The sequence below is a fragment of the Thamnophis elegans genome, chromosome 16 (genome assembly GCF_009769535.1).
Source record: "Thamnophis elegans isolate rThaEle1 chromosome 16, rThaEle1.pri, whole genome shotgun sequence".
Taxonomy (NCBI): Eukaryota; Metazoa; Chordata; class Lepidosauria; order Squamata; family Colubridae; genus Thamnophis; species Thamnophis elegans.
This window is the reverse complement of record NC_045556.1, coordinates 25687566-25707365: the sequence shown is the minus strand read 5'-3', so window position 1 is coordinate 25707365 and position 19800 is coordinate 25687566. Positions and strand designations below refer to the sequence as shown.

At 43.8% G+C, this 19800-nt stretch overlaps 2 protein-coding genes across 6 annotated transcripts in view; one reads left to right on the top strand and one right to left on the bottom strand.

Annotated features, from left to right (window-relative positions):
• FAM163B (family with sequence similarity 163 member B) overlaps positions 1–3079 on the top strand; it is a 68111-nt gene extending 65032 nt beyond the window's left edge. The window contains exon 3 of the mRNA XM_032232742.1: positions 380–3079. Coding sequence (XP_032088633.1) covers positions 380–766 — 387 coding nt within the window. The 3' untranslated portion in view covers positions 767–3079. The remainder of the gene's footprint in view (positions 1–379) is intronic.
• The window catches only part of ADAMTSL2 (ADAMTS like 2), a 94535-nt gene continuing 76118 nt past the window's right edge, over positions 1384–19800 (bottom strand). For 2 of the 5 annotated variants that reach the window (XM_032232737.1, XM_032232738.1), the window contains exons 16-19: positions 17057–17227; positions 16804–16980; positions 14526–14670; positions 12802–13709 (exon numbers count right to left, since the gene is read on the bottom strand). In XM_032232737.1, coding sequence (XP_032088628.1) covers positions 13591–13709; positions 14526–14670; positions 16804–16980; positions 17057–17227 — 612 coding nt within the window. In that variant the 3' untranslated portion in view covers positions 12802–13590. Of the gene's footprint in view, positions 1486–12800; positions 13742–14525; positions 14732–16803; positions 16981–17056; positions 17228–19800 lie in introns of those variants that run through there. The other 3 variants (XM_032232740.1, XM_032232739.1, XM_032232741.1) reach the window with 3 other exon arrangements.

The window sequence follows — 19800 nt, the reverse complement described above, 5'->3', positions numbered from 1 at the left end:
CTCTTTTCAAAAAAAAGCTCTTCATATTTACTTTGTTGGAAGCAGGCCATTTGTTCTGTTTTCTAATGTGCTGGAATTCTTTAAAATGTCTCTGTCATGGTGTCAACGTTGTGTGAGAGTGACAGTGATTGTGCATTCCTACAAACCAAGCCAGAGTCTGCTTATCCAAGTTGAGCATGCCAGGTTCACACAAGGTAAAAACCACGGTTTGCGAATGCTGGTGGCTGAGTTGCCTGTTGTGGCAAGCCCAGTCCAAACCGGCTGCCTTTACCATGTGTGAACCGGCTCCCTGGGAAGAGGTTTCTGTGAGGGTTGTAGAGAAGCATTTCTTGGCCTGGGGAAGGAATGGCGGCCCATGGAAATTGTTTCTCTCTTCCAGTATTACTGTTGCAAGAAGGATGAGTCGGAAGAGGATGGCGATGAGCCCGACTTCCCTGCAGATTCCCACATCCCCCCCCTGCACTGCAACCGTAATGTGGCTCTGACCAACGGCCCTTCCTTGTACCGCTCCCCCTACAAGAAGTCTTCCCAGTCCCGGACTGGCTGTCCCAGCTGCTCCCAGTATGAGCCTCCAACGTTCTTCCTGCAGGAGCCTGAAGAGGAGGTCCGCAACGGGGGCGACCTGGTCAACTACAAGGCCATCAGCCAAGAAGACCTGGAGCTTCCCATTGGCCTGAGCAGTGGCCTCCAGGCCCTCAATCCCAACCGGCTCTCCGCCATGCGTGAAGCCTTCTCCCGCAGCCGCAGCATCAGCACGGATGTCTGACCGGCCTGGTTGAAGAGGCCATGCCCTCCCTCGGCTCGCAGGCTCGGCCCAAGGCTAAAGGCAGTTTGGCTTCCCAGCCTCCTCCTCCTCTCTCGTCTTGTCTCAATGATGCCAGGAGCACGGCTGTCTTGGTAGAGATCGTCTGTTTTCTAAACCCCAATCAAAGCAGCTCTTCTTCCTGTAGGTGAGGTTTTTGATACAGGACATCCTTTTGTATGAATATGCAAACTGGTTTGCCACCCTTCAGCCTGCACAAGGTATGACCTCTGATTTCCCTGATGGGGGTGGGGGTGGGGAAGGAGGCTGGAACTGAGCCAGAGCCAGATGTTTTTGCCAATTGCTTAATGCAAATCCAGCTATTCCCTTCTTCTCTGCAGTGTCCCCACCATACATTTGGTCTATTCTGAGCCTCTCAGCCACCCCCAGGCCCTCCCCCCCCCCCGTTGCTGTCAGAGGTATTTTTAACAACAGAAGAAACATACCAGAAACATGGCCAGGACTGTCCCTGTCCACTATGTCCAACTGAGATGAGCTTGGCTTTCGTTTGGGTCTGGCCTTCCTTGTCCCTGCTGTGCTGGTCCTGCCCTATTTTGCATTGCTCGGTGCAGGTGGAGGGCTGCCAAGGACCATGAAGGTGTTCTATTGGCATCTGTGGGGGTGCAGGACTTTCCCATGTTTGAACAGTGGTGTTGCCCACTGCAGGACTTCCTGTATCTCACCTGCAATGAAAAGCATCCCTGGTTTTGCCAGGCAAACCAGAGGGACTGTGGTGTGCTCTAGGCCTCTTCTGCTCCCCCCCCCACACCATCCCAGTTTCCCCTCCGAGTGTCTAGGAGGCAGACGCAGAGGGATGGTGGGCACAAGGCACTTCTGCGGGCACAGGGGCATGCCTTTTCTTTGGACAGAAAGGCTGCAGTTCAGAGCTCAGCGACATTCACAATGGCAGACTGCTAGAGAAGGCAGCTTCCCTCAACCTGCCTCCAGAAAAGTGGGGTCCTGGCTAGATGGGATGTCAGCAGGGAGATAAGATTTAAAAGACAGCAGGACAGACGGCCTTCAGAGATAAAGGCAGTTAGTCCACACCACTGCTCCCCCAGGTCTTTGGGTCTGGAGGCAGCAGTGGGGTGGAGACTGCCCCAGAGTGCCCAGAGGAAATTGGTTTCCCTGCAGGCTGACAGTGTGTTCAGGTAGTTTGTAAAACTGGCACTCACAAATTAGGTGCTGGGGACGATGGGAATCTGACCTGGTTGGGCAGTTTGAGTTCAATCTATTCAAACTCTTCTGGAGCGGGCCCAGGGCATGAGAGCCCAAGAGGACAAGAAGGAGAAATGGGTGCCAGTTCAGAGACGAGTCAGTAGCGTCACTGATGCAGGTGGGCTTTTTCCATCTAATTTGGAATTAATGTTCATGTCTTGCTTTGGCTGCATCCAATAAAATGCATTCATGTTGGTCTTCAGTGATCTGTAACTAGTTGCTGCTTCCACAAAACTATTTTGTATAATTCTTAAAATTTGTATTGGTTTCAGTGGCACTCTTAAAAATGCTACGATTTGTTGCTTATAAGTATGGCTATTTATTTTTCCCCTTTATATATCTTTGAAATAAATTCAAACTATTTCATGAATTTTCATTTATCTTTACTTGTGATAAAATGTACAGGACTTCTGGATTCCGAAAATAAAATAAAAACAACTTACCTTGACTTGTTACCAAATGAAGTGTTTCTTTCACTGTATTTAAGGAAATTATTAAACACCTTTAAGAAAAAAAGGGGGTGAGGGGAGTGCTTCATCCATTTTCTGGCCCACAAGTATGGAGGGGGCAAAAGGGGAAGCCCTTTTATAAAATGGGGATTTAAGAAATGGGGGCACCAATTTTTTCTCTTAAAATACCTGCCTCTCACCCCAACCCTGGCCCTCTCACCCTCTTTGGAATGTGGCCTTGAGATGCCACCCTGCCTTGTCTTAATGCCTTATTTTACGGCACCAAAGTCAATGCCTTGCTTTCTTCTTCCCTTGCTTTCCCCCATTATTCACTTCCTTTTTTCCTTTCCTAATTTCCCTGATATTTACTTCTGTATTCTTTTTGTATGTTATATTATAAATGTATAAAACTATGGAAAATAAAGAGGGGAAAAATAATTTAAAAAAGAGATGCCACGTCTGCTGAGCGTGGAGCCCCTTCCTATGGCATCTCTTCTGGATGGCTTTCTTCTCTTCCTTTTGAATCAAATTGAATACTCTACTTGGCCAAGTGTGACTATACACACAAGCTTTCAGTGTGCTTGCAAAACTATAAAATAATAATAATAATAACAACAACAACAACAACAACTCCGCCATTACCGGTCCCAAGCCAGGATGAGAAAGGAGGAGGGTTGGGGTCAGGTTGGCATCTGGTCCCGTAAAAAAAAACCCGCCAACCCATACAATATGGTGAAAAAAACAAATAAGAATTCCATACCACATCGGTCGTCGCATGGGTTAACAAGGGCCGTGGCGGATGTTGGGGTCCCTGGACATCCGTCAACAAGTGGGCTACAAGTGGACCAGCCAACAAAACGACAAAAATATAGTGCAGATGAAAACCGTGCCATAATGGCCTGTTACTACAACTCAGAGCCAGAAAAAAGAGGTTATTTAAAGCGAATGTATGAATTATGGAAAGAACAATATCCAGATTCAAATGTTAGTGAACAATGACTAGCAGATCAAAGGCGATTTATTATACGGAATAAAGTGTTTAGTGAAGTTGAACTTGAGAAAATTCAGGCAAATTGCAAAACCCAAAAAACAATATCACAAGCGGAAATAACTGATATTCAAGACACAACTAAAGGCATTATAGTAGAACTCCCAGAAGAAGCTCTCGGGGAGGAAATAACATCACCACCACTAGAACCAGTTATCACTGAACCAACTGATGAACTAACTCAAAAACAAAAAGAATTGAAGGATAAGATTATGGAGCATTTTCTGCTTAATGAGGAAAGGCAATGTTTACCATCACTAAAAACTGTGCCTAAGAAAATTTTGGCCCCTATCATGAAAATGGTTAATGCAGTGTTTTCAACAATTGAACCGGGATCCATCTTGGAAACAAATCAGTTAATGTACAGCGCAGCTGTAATAGTCACTAATGAACTAGGCATTAAAATCAAAGTACCTAGTCACACAACAGAAAAAGCATCAAAGCCAAAGTGGAAAATCCGTTTAGAACAAAAAATCAAAAAATTAAGGGCAGATGCTAGTAACTTAAAGAACATGCATGAGCAACGGCTTAAAAACAACAAAATCATAGATCGGCTAATCAGAAGATATAGATTGGATACAAGAAACATCAATGAAGCTGTAGAGATTGTAAAACAGCAGATAACAGCAACAGCTAGAAAAATTGAAAGATATGAGGCACGAATCATCCAATATAAACAAAATCAGCAATTTCGATCAGACCAACGGCGTTTTTATCAAAGTCTTAATGTGAATGGTTACACCAAAAGTGAAAAACCAGAAAAACAGGCCACAGTTGAATTCTGGAAAGAATTGTGGGAAAATGCAAAGAACTACAACAAGGAAGCAAAGTGGATACATGACTTTGAGAAAAGCATTGGCAACAAACAAATGCAAGTATTAGAAATAACAACTGAGATGGTCAAAAATCGAGTTAAAAAGGTAAAGAATTGGACATCACCTGGAAAGGACCAATTACATGGTTTCTGGCTCAAATATCTGACCAGTTTACATGCAGTAAAGAAGACAAAATAATGATGATGATGATGATGATGTAGTAGTATCAGATTTGGAAGGTGAACCACACGGATTGTGATATTAGTGAACAAAGGCTAATGAACCAACGACGTGTAATTCTAAGTCACAAATTTTTCACTACAGCAGAATTAATAGGAATCGAAGAGAAAGCAACTAATGGTCTGAGTATACCAACAAAGAAGAGTAACATCAAGAATCATCAAGAGTAACATCAAGCAAACTCAAAAGTGAACTGAGGAAGAAAGGGAGGAAGAGGATGCTGAAATGGATTAAGATAAAGAGCAAGAAAACACTAAAGAACAAACAACAACAGATATTGCTCAATTAGCTGAGAAAATAAACCATCAAATGGAAGATGCTGAAAAAACACGTTTGCCAAAGCTGAACCAAGTGAACCAGAAAGAATTGAGAAAGGTACTAAAAAAGGTCAATGAGGCTGTGCAAACCATTCAAACCACTACATTAGCTGAAACGAACTAGCTGATGTATGCAGCAGCCTTTCATAACCACCAAAGAATTGGGTTTGAAAATACAAAAGAACCAAAGAGGCAAGAAGAGGAAGCCTAAATGGAAAATTCGGTTGGAATTGAAGATCAAAACATTTCGTGGAGACTTGAGCAACTTGAAGAACCTAAGGCAAGGGTAGCTAAAGAACAAGCAGGTCAAAAGCAGCCTGGAAGTAAGATACGATTTGGAGAATAAGGAGATTGCAGTAGTAATTGAAGAGCTGAAGCAGAGGGTTGTTGCCGTTGCTGAAAAGATTAAAAGGTATGAAAACCAAGTAACTCAGTTCAAGGAAAACTCACAGTTCAGAGCAAATCAGCACCAGTTCTACAAAAGCTTAGAAGGTGGAGATGGAGTAACAACAAATGAAAAGCCTGATAAAGACAAAGCTCTGAAATTCTGGAAGAATTTGTGGGGAAACAACAAGAACTACAACAGAAAAGCAAAATGGATCAAACAGATTGAGAATTCTATTAAAGTGCATAAAATGGAAGATGTGAAAATAACAAAAGAAATGGTGCAAAGACAGTCAAGAAAAGTGAAGAACTGGAGTGCACCTGGACCAGATGAGTTACATGGCTTCTGGTTAAAAGCACTTACAAGTGTGCACAAAAGATTGGCAGCCCAAATGAACCAGATCTTAAAAGCACCAGAAAATGATGAATGGCTGACAACTGGAAGGACATTTTTGATCCAAAAAGATAAAGAAAAAGGAAAGGACCCTAGAAACTATATGCCAATCACCTGTTTGCCAACAACATACAAGTTCCTTACTAGTATCATTGCAAACCAAATTTATGGATACTTGGAAAGAAACAACGTGCTTCCTGTAGAACAGAAAGGATGCTGCAAAAATTCAAGAGGAACAAAGGACCAACTGCTGATTGACAAGTTAATCCTAAAGAATTCAAAGAAAAGACGAACCAACCTGTTCATGACTTGGATAGACTATAAGAAAGTGTTTGATTAAGTTCCCCATAGCTGGATCAAGAAATGCCTGAAAATCTTTGGCATCAGCAGCAACATACAAAAATTCATGGAAACTTCAATGAACCTCTGGAAAATGAAGCTTATAGCTAATGAAGAAGAACTGGGTGAAGTTGAAATTAAACGAGGCATTTTCCAGGGCGATTCCCTTTCACCTTTTTATACTCTCAATGCTACCACTGACAATCATTTTGAAGAAGATGAACTGTGGATACGAACTTGCAAAGAAAGGACTGAAAATTTCACACTTGGTGTACATGGATGATTTGAAGCTGTTTGGTAAAATGAAAACTGAACTGGATTTATTAATTGAAAGCACAAAAGAATTTAGCCAAGACATTAGTATGCAGTTTGGAATTGACAAATGTGCAACAATGGCAACCAAAGCAGGCAGGGTCATAGAAGATGATGAAATAGAACTTGAGAATGAAGAAATGATAAAGGCAGTAAAACCAGAAGAAGACTACAAATACTTGGGGATTTTAGAGGCCTCTAACTTAATGCATAATAAAGTCAAGGAATTAACTTCCAAGTACATTCGACAAATTCTCAAGATATTAAAGTCCAAATTGAATGGAGGAAACATCATAAAAGCCATAAATACCTGGGCTATACCTGTGGTTCGATACTCTGCAGGAATAGTTGACTGGACCCAGATGGAGCTGGACAATTTGGACAGAAAAACAAGGAAGCTTATGACAATGAATCATGCTCTGCACCCTAAAAGTGATGTTGACCGATTATATCTACCAAGAGCAGAGGGTGGTCGAAGACTCCTATAAGTAAAACAGACTGTGGAAGAAGAAAAACACAGCTTGAATGATTACATCCAGAAAAGTGAAGAACCAATGATTATGTCAGGAAGTAAATAAAGGAGGCCTTTAAAAGACAACTAATTCAAAACCTGAATATAAGAAAGAAGTAATTGAGAAGCAAGCTGAAAATAGGAAAAACAAAGCTATGCATAGCCAATACTTGAAAAGTATCGAAGGCAAAGCTGACCAAAAGCTAACTTGGAACTAGTTAAGATCAGGAGCACTGAAAAAAGAAACAAAAGGCTTTATTTTGGCAGCTCAAGAACAAACCTTAGCCACAAACTACATGAAGGCAAAAATTCAACATGTTACCACCAACAGCAAATGTCACCTCTGTAATGAGAAAGACGAGACAGTCGACCACTTGATCAGAGGGTGCAGCAAAATTTCACAAACTGACTACCTACAACGCCATGACCACGTTGCTAAGATCATTTACTGGAAATTGTGCCAAAAGTTTGGATTTGAGTACAGCAAAAACCACTGGGACCATCAGGTTGAGAAGGTTTTAGAGAATGAGAAAGTCAAGATCTTGTGGGACTTGAGAATCCAGACTGACAGGCACTTGGCCCACAACATACCTGACATAACAATAGTTGAAAAGAAAAAAAGTATGGTTCATTGACATTGCAATACCTGGAGATGCACGAATTGAAGATAAACAGCAAGAAAAAAATCACGAAGTACCGGGACTTGCACATTGAAGTTGAGTGACTGTGGAAAAAGAAATTGTGTGTTGTCCCGATTGTAATTGGAGCCCTTGGAGCAATACCTAAAGGGCTACCTCGCTATTTGGAAATTTTAAATTTATCAGACTTGAACATTCTGATTCTACAAAAAACCACCCTACTTGGAACAGCTTATATCCTTCGACGTTACCTTAACAGTTTCTAGGTCCTTGGTTAGGACTCGAGCTGTTGAGCTACCAACCAGCCCCAAAGGCTGTGAATCTCACCAAAGATTAACCACATAATAATAATAATAATAATAATAATAATAATAATAATGCCAACTAATTAAATGCAATGAAAATGAAGCCTACAAATATTTAGGCATTCTGCAGTTGGATAACATCAAGCATGGAGAAGTAAAAACTATTTTTATATATAGATTGGATACAAGAAACATCAATGAAGCTGTAGAGATTGTAAAACAGCAGATAACAGCAACAGCTAGAAAAATTGAAAGATATGAGGCACGAATCATCCAATATAAACAGAATCAGCAATTTCGATCAGACCAACGGCGTTTTTATCAAAGTCTTAATGTAAATGGTGACACCAAAAGTGAAAAACCAGAAAAACAGGCCACAGTTAAATTCTGGAAAGAATTGTGGGAAAATGCAAAGGACTACAACAAGGAAGCAAAGTGGATACATGACTTTGAGAAAAGCATTGGCAACAAACAAATGCAAGTATTAGAAATAACAACTGAGATGGTCAAAAATCGAGTTAAAAAGGTAAAGAATTGGACATCACCTGGAAAGGACCAATTACATGGTTTCTGGCTCAAATATCTGACCAGTTTACATGCAATATTGGCCAGGCAACTGAATGAAATTTTACAAAAGGGCCAAATTGATGAATGGTTGACAACTGGAAAAACATACTTGATTCAGAAAGATCCAACTAAAGGAACAACACCTGAAAACTATAGACCAATAACATGCTTGCCAACAACCTTCAAATTACTCACAGGCATTATTGCAGATAACATGATGGATTATTTGGAAACAAACAACATCTTGCCAGTAGAGCAAAAAGGCAACAAAAGAAGGAGCAGGGGCACAAAAGATCAGCTTCTAATTGATAAAATGATATTAGAAAATTGTAAGAACAGAAAAACGAACTTGAATATGGTCTGGATTGATTACAAAAAGGCATTTGACTCACTGCCACATAGTTGGATCATAAAATGCTTAGAAACAACTGGCATTAGCAAAAATATTACATCCTTTACTGAAAAGGCAATGAAACAATGGAGAACTGAGTTGGCAGTAGGGAATGAGAGCTACGGAATGGTTAATATCAAGCGAGGAATTTTCCAGGGTGATTCACTTTCACCTCTTCTCTTCATCATCGCAATGATCCCACTATCAGTAATCTTAAAAAAAATGAAATTAGGCTACCAAACAGCCAAAAAAGCTGAAAAAATTTCGCATTTACTATATATGGATGATTTGAAACTCTATGGAAAGTCAGAAATAGAAATCCAATCATTGACAAATACAGTCCGAGTATTCAGCACCGATATTTCAATGCAGTTTGGCATGGAAAAATGCGCCACTGTATCCATAAAAAGGGGCAAAATCACTGCATCTGAGGGAATTGAAATGCCCAATGGCCAACTAATTAAATGCAAAGAAAATGAAGCCTACAAATACTTAGGCATTCTGCAGTTGGATAACATCAAGCATGGAGAAGTAAAAACTATTGTCAGACGAGAGTACACCAACAGAGTTAGGAAAATTTTGAAATCTAAATTGAATGGTGGAAATACAATCAAGGCCATAAATACCTGGGCAATACCAGTTATAAGATACACAGCTGGCATAGTTAACTGGACACAAGCTGATTTGGACCTTTTGGACCGAAAAACCAGGAAACTAATGACAATGCACTACAGTTTACATCCACGTGGTGATACTGATAGACTATATCTGCCCCGAAAATCAGGTGGCAGAGGATTATTACAAGTGAAGCAAACAGTTGAAGAAGAAAAACGTGCACTGGCTGATTATTTAAAAGAAAGTCAAGAACATCTATTAATCGAAGTAAAGAACAAAAATCTACTGAAGGCCCAACAGACAAAACAAGAATACAGAAAAGATGTGATAAAATCAAGAATGGAGAGTTGGCAGAACAAAGCACTGCATGGTCAATTTCTGGAAAAAATAAAAGATAAAGTGGACAGGGAACAAACTTGGTTATGGTTAAAAACAGGTACATTAAAGAAAGAAACAGAGTCACTAATCCTGGCTGCGCAAGAACAAGCTATCCGCACAAATGCCATTAAGGCCAAAATCGAAAAATCCTCTGATGATGCCAAATGCAGACTTTGCAAAAAAGCTGACGAAACTGTTGATCACATACTCAGCTGCTGTAAAAAAATCGCGCAGACTGATTATAAATTGCGGCACAATTCAGTAGCACAAATGATCCATTGGAATTTGTGCAAAAATTATAATATTAAAACAGCAACAAACTGGTGGGAACATCAGCCTGAAAAAGTCACAGAAAATCAGATGGTCAAGATCTTGTGGGATTTCCGTATACAAACCGACAAAATACTGGCGCATAATACACCAGACATCACACTGGTTGAGAAAAATAAGGTCACAATCATAGACATCGCAATACCAGGTGATAGCAGGGTCGCCGAGAAGGAACATGAAAAAATCGCAAAATACCAGGACTTAAAAATCGAAATTCAACGACTATGGCACAAACCAGCAGTGGTAATTCCAGTGGTAATTGGCACACTGGGTGCTATTCCAAAAGCACTGGAATTACATTTAAAACAGTTAAAAATTGACAAAATCACCATCAGTCAAATGCAAAAAGCTGCACTGCTTGGATCTGCACGCATATTACGAAAATACGTTACGACGTCCTAGGCCCCTGGGTGGGGCCCGACTAGTAACCAATGCCAAATCCGGCGAAACAACTGGCCGCTGTGATACAATTGTACAATAATAATAATAATAATAATAATAATAATAATAATAATAATAATAATGCCAACTAATTAAATGCAATGAAAATGAAGCCTACAAATATTTAGGCATTCTGCAGTTGGATAACATCAAGCATGGAGAAGTAAAAACTATTTTCAGGGGAGAGTACACCAACAGAGTTAAGAAAATTTTGAAATCTAAATTGAATGGTGGAAATACAATCAAGGCCATAAATACCTGGGCAATACCAGTTATAAGATACAGAGCTGGTATAGTTAACCGGACACAAGCTGATTTGGACATTTTGGACCAAAAAACCAGGAAACTAATGATAATGCATTACAGTTTACATCCACGTGGTGATACTGATAGACTATACCTGCCCCCAAAATGGTGGGTGTGGCAGAGGATTATTACAAGTGAAGCAAATAGTTGAAGAAGAAAAACATGCACTGGCTGATTATTTAAAAGAAAGTCAAGAACCAAGGTGGCGCAGTGGTTAGAGTGCAGTACTGCAAGCTACTTCAGCTGACTGCTAGTTCGGCAGTTCGGCAGTTCAAATCTCACCGGGTCAGGGTTGACTCAGACTTCCATCCTTCCAAGGTGGGTAAAATGAGGACCCGGATAGTTGGGGGCAATATGCTGACTCTGTAAACCACTTAGAAAGGGCTGAAAGCCCTATGAAGCGGTATATAAGTCTAACTGCTATTGCTATTGCTATCTATTAATTGAAGTAAAGAACAAAAATCTATTGAAGGTCCAACAGACGAAACAAGAATACAGAAAAGATGTTATAAAATAAAGAATGGAGAGTTGACAGAACAAAGCACTGCATGGCCAATTTCTGGAAAAAATAAAAGATAAAGTGGACAGTGAACAAATTTGGTTATGGTTAACAACAGGTACATTAAAGAAAGAAACAGTCACTAATCCTGGCTGCGCAAGAACAAGCTATCTGCACCAATGCCATTAAGGCGAAAATCAAAAAATCAGCTGATGATGCCAAATGTAGACTTTGCAAAGAAGCTGATGAAACTGTTGATCACATACTCAGCTGCTGTAAAAAAATCGCGCAGACTGATTATAAATTGCGGCACAATTCAGTAGCACAAATGATCCATTGGAATTTGTGCAAAAATAATAATATTAAAACAACAACAAACAGGTGGGAACATAAGCCTGAAAAAGTCACCGAAAATCAGATGGTTAAGATCTTGTGGGATTTTCGCATAAAAATGGACAAAATACTGGCGCATAATACACCAGACATCACACTGGTTGAGAAAAATAAGGTCACAATCATAGACATCGCAATACCAGGTGATAGCAGGGTCGCCGAGAAGGAACATGAAAAAATCGCAAGATACCAGGACTTAAAAATCAAAATTCAACGACTATGGCACAAACCAGCAGTGATAATTCCAGTGGTAATTGGCACACTGGGTGCTATTCCAAAAGCACTGGAATTACATTTAAAACAGTTAAAAATTGACAAAATCACCATCAGTCAAATGCAAAAAGCCGCACTGCTTGGATCTGCACACATATTACGAAAATACGTTACAACGTCCTAGGCCTCTGGGTGGGGCCCGACTAGTAACCAATGCCAAATCCGGCGAAACAACTGGCCGCTGTGATACAATTGTATAATAATAATAGTAATAATAATATAATACACAAAGATTAGACAGCTGTTCAGCAGAGTGATGGTATGAGAGAAAAAACTGTCCCTGGGTCTACTGGTTTTGCCCTATAGCACCGTTCTGACCGTAGATGTTGAAACAGTTTATGCCCAGGATGTGAGGTGTCTACAGATATTTTCTCGGCCCTCCTTGTGACCAGTGTGGTATATGGGTCCTCAATGGAAGGCAGGCTGCTTGCAGTTGTTTTTTCTGCAGTCCTAACCACCCATTGGAGTCTGTATCTGTACCAAACCAAACAGTTACAGAAATATAGATGAAACTCAACAATTCCTCTGTAGAACTGTATCAACAGCTCCTGGGGACTGTCTGGACTTCCTGAGTTGACACAGGAAGAACATTCCTTGTTGTGTCTTTTTAATGGCGATTCTAACATTAGGTGTCCGTTTCCAGTCATGGAAGATCATAGAACCGTAAAATCAGAAGAACTCTACTGCTGATACGGTCCTGTTGAATATACTCAGAATAGTAGAATAGTTTCCATTTGCCAAAACCAATAGAAAAAAAACTTACAAGGACTGAGCTGTCACCCTAAATATCAGAAACCTTATTTAAAGTACATTTACAAGTACCATTCAACAGTAAAAGGGATAAAGTTTATTATTTTGTAAACAAATACATTAAGACTCCACGGCCCTTTTGAGTTATAAAGGGCAGCTATGTTTTCCTTATCTTATACAATATGCTGGCATGCATTTAAGAGTTCAATTACAATAACACATTTCTGCCAGATGTGCACTTACATGTTATATTTAGTGGATTTTATTACCTGCCTTTCATTAATTTATATTTACTACTGAGTGAGAATAAAGACAAGGTACCTGAGCCTGAAATGATAGAAGTTCCTCTGCCTTTAGTGATATGATTGCCATTTTAGTATCTAAAGCTGATGCAAACGCCATTCCGACCAATTCCCACCAAAATGGATGTGGGTACTCAAATATTCTTCATTGCAACACGTGGGGCAATTATTAACTGCAGGACTAGAGAGAAGGGTTCAGCATATCTTTTATTTGGGGTGTGCCTCACTCCAAGCCTTCAGGGGATCATGAGACAGACTCTTAAGGCAGAGAAGTGGAAGGAAAGAGCCAAGGCTGAGAGGGGAGGGCATTCTGACTTGAGCCCAGTCCTGCAGCAGGCGATGTGCCAGTAACAGGAAAGCAAAGCCAGCCTGGCAAGCTCTATACAAGTAGATCAAAAGTTTGCGCAGTGAATTAAAAGAAAAATCCAGAATTCTGCAGGCGACGTTGGGGGTCAAAGGGGGGGGGTTCCCCTTCACGGCTGGAGGAAAAGAGAAGCGAGAACCACTAGGTGATGCCTGATGGCGCTAAGCTCCGGTTGCACCTCCTTGGACATGGGACGCCGTTGCTCCCTTCTAGGAACGGGGTACGCGGCAGGATCGGCAGCAGGCCTTGCTGTAGTACCAGTGGCCGCAGAGGTTCACCTTAATCGCCAGAGCGCAGTTGGTCCCTGTCTGGTCCTGGCAGCTGTCGTCTGTGGGAGGGCCACAAGGTCAGGGAGGTCATCTGAGGCAAGAGGGAGAGCCACATTGGGCCCCAGTGCCTGTCCCAGTGCCAGCCTCCACCTTGTCTGCCCAAGCACTGAGCAGCATCAATGATGCCTCAGCAAGGGATATGGGCTGGTCTCCCTTCTGGCTCTTGGTCACCCATGCAGCATCAACCCCACTGTTTTATTTTGAACGAGGTCTTTGAGGGTGGGCAAAGAACTGGGGGTTTTCCTGAACCTCTGATCTGCACCAACACTGCATCTGACAAAATGGTGCACACAAAATATTTCCGCTAAAATAACATTCCTTGGGGTGCATTTTCTTCCTGAAAAAGAAAAGCTCAAGGCAACCCTCTTATTGAAGTTGCCCAAAGAATTCAAAGTTCCACAGATGATCCGGGCATTCCCCTTCCTCCAGCTGACGTGGGCATCGGTCTCTTTCTGCTCCTGGTTGAGTCTGCTTCCTTTCAGCTGCTACCTCCTCAGGGTAAAAGGAGGGGGTCCTCCCTCCCCTCAGGTGACCTGGCACAGACCCCCCCAACCCCTCTCCACTGCAAATTGCCAGGAAGTCCTTCGTGGGGGGGGGGGGGGGGGTGGCCAAGGGAAGAACTTCTGAGTCCACTTCTGGAAAGGGGAGACTCATCAGATGTTTCACGTGGAAGGTTGTGGTCAGATCAGCATAAGGACCAGGAAAGAGACAGAAACTGGATTTCCCAGTGCCGGGGCTCCAACATTGCTGGGCATGGCTTGCTGATGGCACTTAAGCTATTCCCCCCCCCCCGTCTGCCAGGCATCCCAGCTAACCTGGTGGCTCTGTTGGGCAAGGATGGAGGTCACAGGTCTGCTTCGCAACTGGTTTCAGGAGTGGGTCACACCCACGGACAAGATCCTTCCCTTGGTAACACTTGACATCACGCATCCGCACTCCAATTCCGCAGGTTTTTGTGCACTGGGAGGGAGGAACAACAGCTCTGTTGTTCAACCAGAACAATTCAAAAGGAGTTCCAGCCCTTCAGAAAAGGTGGCACGCAAAGAAGAGGAAGAGGAGGAGGAGGAAGAGAAACAGGAGGAAACTAGTAGTTTTGCAGCTGTTTTAAATACACTGCAGGTGAGCCAACATCATCACTCCTGAGCTCTTGGCTGCAATCGATGGGCTGCTGCTGCTTTCAAATTGGTGCAGTGTCCTAATGCAGGAAGCCCAGGAGACAATCCGCCTTCCCCAGCCCTACTACTCCCAAGCCCATCCAAAGCAGCTGCGGGAGGGAAGTTGCACATTTCATCTCTCGTGAGTTTCATTTATTTTATGTGTTGGGACTCTTAAGAAATTTGTTCTTAACTCAGCACCCCACAGCTTCTTCCTCTATGCTGGGGGGGGGGGGCAACAGCTGTGCATGCCAAGAGGGACTCTCTGCCCCTTTGCCCCTATATTTGCCCCTATATTTATAGCAAGGCCTGCCCTGCTATTGCTGGAGCATCTGCAGAGAAGGTTCCAGGGGAGAGGGACTTGCTGGGGTCATTTCTGCTTCCCAGAAACCCCACTGGCTCTGGGCAGTGCAGCAAGACCTGCGGGAGCTCCAGACAGTGACCAATGAGCCATCATGGCTGACAGGCCAATGCGAGCCTCTCACGGCCTGGAGCATCAGGCATAATTGGAACCAGGTGTGCTTTTTTGGAAGCCCGGAGACACAGTATCTGTTGAGCAGGGAAAGGACATCAGGTTCCGGGCAGGGAACTGGCCAGGGGATCATTAGTCTTGGAATGACTGTTGACTTACTTGAACAGTCCTTCTATGTGCGCTGCGAGAGGAATCCAAGCATTTTGAATTTTTGGTACTTTAGATAGAAATTGAGCCATTTCAAGTCTAGGATGTCCTGCCATCCTCCCGAGTTCTTGGGAACTAGGATAAGTATGGAGAAGCCCAGGCATCTGAGGTTGTGGCTTCTCATTGGTGGGCAAAGGCAGCTAAACACCCGCCAATAGGGCCAACTTCGTGCAAGTCACCAGTACCTACGAAAGGACCAGTTGTTGGAGCCATGAAAAGGCCGCTGGGCCTGGGTCTATTGTTGGTGTTGGTGTCTACTTCTGTCCCTAGTATTGGATCTATCCTGAAACCTGTCCTGAGGCTGAGAAAAGGATCTGTTAAATAGAGAGGTATAGGGAAGGGGAGTATATCCCGAATCCTCTGCACGAAATGGCTGCCGCCAAGGGTAAGGTTCTTGCCGCCTATCCGTCCGCCTGGTGGTCGAAGGGAGCAGCTTTCGCTTGTCCCTCGTCTCAATCAATATGGGGTCAAGTGCCGCTCCAAAGAGGGACCTCCCTTGAAGGGGGTGGAAGCAAGGTGCAGGAGCGTACATCCTCCTGCCAATGGCGTAGCCATAAGAGGCAACAAGAAGCTATGTTGGATGACATCCACCAGTTTGATGACATCCTGATGAAGGCGCAAATCCTCTGGAGCTAATCTCTCTTGTAGCTGTCTTAACCGGACTAGAGAAGTCCAATAACCTAGAGAGAAAGGTTTTTGCGTCTCTTTAGGCTGGACTGAGTTAAAAAACTGAACTATTTCAGTCAGAGGAGGTATGGCCATCAATTTACATAATTCAATCTCTAGGCTAATGGACAAAGTTAACCCATGCTTGGATTCCCCAAGTAGCGCACAGGAGAACATGAAGGGCATTAATTGGGGCAGCCATTGTGAACTTTCCTGGTTCTTAAATTCCTCTGACCGCTAAAAACCCCTGAGTGGGCTTTGCTCTGTCCTGCACGGGACAGGCTGGCAGAGCCCCGGAGAGTCCAGTTGGCTGGGGTGGGGAAGGACTGAAATCCAGTTGGTTGGTTCAGCCACTGCAGGTCGATCATGGCCACCTTTCCCTGGAAGTTTCTATTTTGGCTTTCTGTCCCACAAATTGAATTACCACAGGGCAGGTTGGCCTTCCTTTAGCCAAAGAGCCATCACCTATGGGTTGCTGGGGCCATTCTTATCTCACATTAAGCCTGTTACACAACCCATGTGCCCCAGGGGTATTTCCACAATCCTCCTCCCGAAAGCTGCTGTCGCCACAACCAAAAGCCCCCAGGCCCTCACCTCAGACCAAGGGGTGGTATACCACTTGAAGCAGGGACGCTCAAAGCAGGTGGCTTCCTCTGCCTCCTTCTTGGTGGCATCGCACGTGGCAGGGGGTCGGGTTTTGATCTTCCCACTGACAATCTCCAGGCACAGCACTGTCCGCTTCTTCAACCCTCGGCCGCAGGTGGCGTTGCACTGCCAGAAGAAGGAAGGATCCAGATCTGGCCTGGGCAGCCGTAAGCCCACAGAACCCTCCCTGGGGATCCCTTACCCGTTCCCAGTCCTGGGCCAGCCAGCCAGCGGGGCAATTCTTCTCCCCACAGGGGTGAATGGCGAGGGGCTTGGCTTCGGGGTTGCACTGGGACTCTGGCACCACACGCCCATCGCTGCTTTTGCAGTAGACCTGGCGGATCATTCGGCCTGGACCGCAGCCGCCACTGCACTGCAAGGGAGAGAGAAGGCAGACGCACATCTAGGCTTATGTCTGTCATGGCCTCTCAAAGGGACAGTCTGACCCAGGGCTGAGGACAATGCTGTCCCCGGACTCTCAGGCATTGGAGGAGTTCGTCCACCAGATGGAGAGCTGCCTTGTACAGACACAGAGGATTGGCTGCTGACTGGCAGTGGTGCCAATAAATAGGCAGTCAATCTCTGACAATGAAGAGTTATCTACTCTGCTGATCCAAGGGCCAGGAGAGCAGAGGGGAGGCAGAGAAGGGCTGCAAGGCTACGTGGGAGGAGGTCACCCCACTCCTCCTCACAAGGAAGACCTGGAGGGGAGGAACCTAAGGAGTAGCTGTGGGGAGTTTGTCTTTGCCAGGAATAATTGTTTGCTTTGGCTTACACTCTCCCGCCTTTGACTCCTCTCTCTCTCTCTCTCTCTCTGTCTCTCTGTCTCTCTCTCTCTCTCTCTGTCTCTCTCTTTGTCTCAGTTTCTGTCTCTCTTTGTTTTCCTCTCTCTTTGTCTCAGTTTCTGTCTCTCTTTGTTTTCCTCTCTGTTTTTCTCTCTATCTCTGTCTCTCGGTTTCTCTCTCTGTCTCTGTCTCTCTTTGTTTCTCTCTGACTCTGTCTGTTCCTCTCTCTCTGTCTTTCTCCCCCCCTGTTTCTGTCTCTCTCTGTTTCTCTCTCTCTCTCTGTATCTGTCTATCTCTGTTTCTGTCTATCTCTCTGTCTCACTTGGTTTCTCTCTGTCTCTCTGTCTTTCTGTCTCTCTTTGTTCCTCTCTCTCTCTGTCTCTCTCTCTCTGTCCCTCTCCCCCTCTCTGTCTATCCCCATCCCTGTTTTTTTCTCACTCTCTGTCTCTCTGTCTGTCTGTCTCAGTTTCTGTCTCTCTGTCTCTCTTAGTTTCTCTCTCTGTTTTTCTCTTTATCTCTGTCCCTCGGTATCTCTCTCTGTCTCTCTCTCTCTCTCTGTTTCTATCTATCTCTGTCTCACTCGGTTTCTCTCTGTCTCTGTCTGCCTCTCTGTCTCTCTTTGTTCCTCTCTCTGTCTCTCTGTCTCTCTCCCCCTCTGTTTCTGTCTATCCCTATCTCTCTGTTTCTCCCTCTCTGTCTCTCTCTCTGTCTGTCTCAGTTTCTGTCTCTGTCTCTCTTAGTTTCTCTGTTTTTATCTTTATCTCTCTCAGTTTCTCTCTGTCTCTCTTTGTTTCTCTCTGACTCTGTTCCTCTCTCTCTGTCTCTCTCTCCCTCTGTTTCTGTCTCTCTCTGTTTCTCTCTCTCTCTCTCTGTTTCTGTCTATCTCTCTGTCACACTCGGTCACACTCTGTCTCTGTCTTTCTGTCTCTCTTTGTTCCTCTCTCTCTCTCTCTCTCTCTGTCCCTCTCTCCCTCTGTTTCTGTCTATCCCTATCTCTGTTTTTTCTCTCTCTGTCTCTCTCTCTCGCTGTGTGTGTTCTGTCTCTCTCTGTCTCTCCCTGTTTCTGTCTATCTCTCTCTGTCTCTCTGTCTCTCTTTGTTTCTCTCTGTCTCAGTCTGTTCCTCTCTCTCTGTTTCTCTTTCTCAGTTTCTCTCTCTGTCTCTCTCTGTCTCTCTCGATTTCTCTCTTTCTCTGTTCCTCTCTCTCTCTGTCTCTCTCTCTGTTTCTGTCTATCTCTATCTCTCTGTTTCTCTCTGTCTCTGTCTCTCTGTCTCTCTTTGTTTCCCTGTCTGTTTCTCTCTGCCTCTCTTTGTCTCTCTCTTTTTCTGTCTCTCTCTCTCTCTCTTTCTCTTTGTTTCTCTCTCTGTCTCATTCTCTCTGGGTTTCTCTCTCTGTCTCTCTTTGTTTCTCTCTCTCTCTCCGTTTCTCTCTCTCTCTCTGTCTCTCTGAGTTTCTTTCTATATATCTGTCTGTTTCTCTCTCTTTCTTTCTCTCTCTCTCTCCTGTCTCTCAATTTCTCTCTCTCTCTGTTTCTCTCACTCTGTGTTTCTCTCCCTCTCTATCTCTTTGTTTCTCTCTCTGTCTCTGTCTGTTCCTCTCTCTCTCTCTCTCTGTTTCTCTCTCTCTCTCTCTTTGTTTCTCTCTCGGTTGCTCTGTTGCGCTCTCACTCTCTCTTTTTCTCTCTTGGCTTCTGTCTCTGAATGTTTCTCTCTCTCTCTCTCTCTCTCTCTCGGTTTCTCTCTCTCGCTGTCTCTCTCAGTTTCTCTACTTGCCTCTGCCTCTCTGTTTCTCTCTCGCGCGCTCTCAGTTTCTCTCTGTCTCTGTCTGTCTGTCTCTCTCTCCTGTCTCTCTCAGTTTCTCTCTCTGCCTGTCTCTCTCAGTTTCTCTCTGCCTCTGTCTCTGTTTCTCTCTCTCTCGCTGTTTCTCTCTCTGTATCTGTCTGTCTGTCTCTCTGTCTCTCTCAGTTTCTCTCTCTGCCACTATCTCTCTCTGTTTCTCTCCCTCACTCTGCTTCTCTCTGTTTCTGTCTGTCTGTCTCTCTCAGTTTCTCTCTCTGCCTGTCTCTCTGTCTGTCTCTCTCTCTCTCTCTCTCTGTTTCTCTCTCTGTCTCTGTCTCATTTTTTTCCCTCTCTCTCTGCCTCTCTCTGTTTCTCTCTCGCTC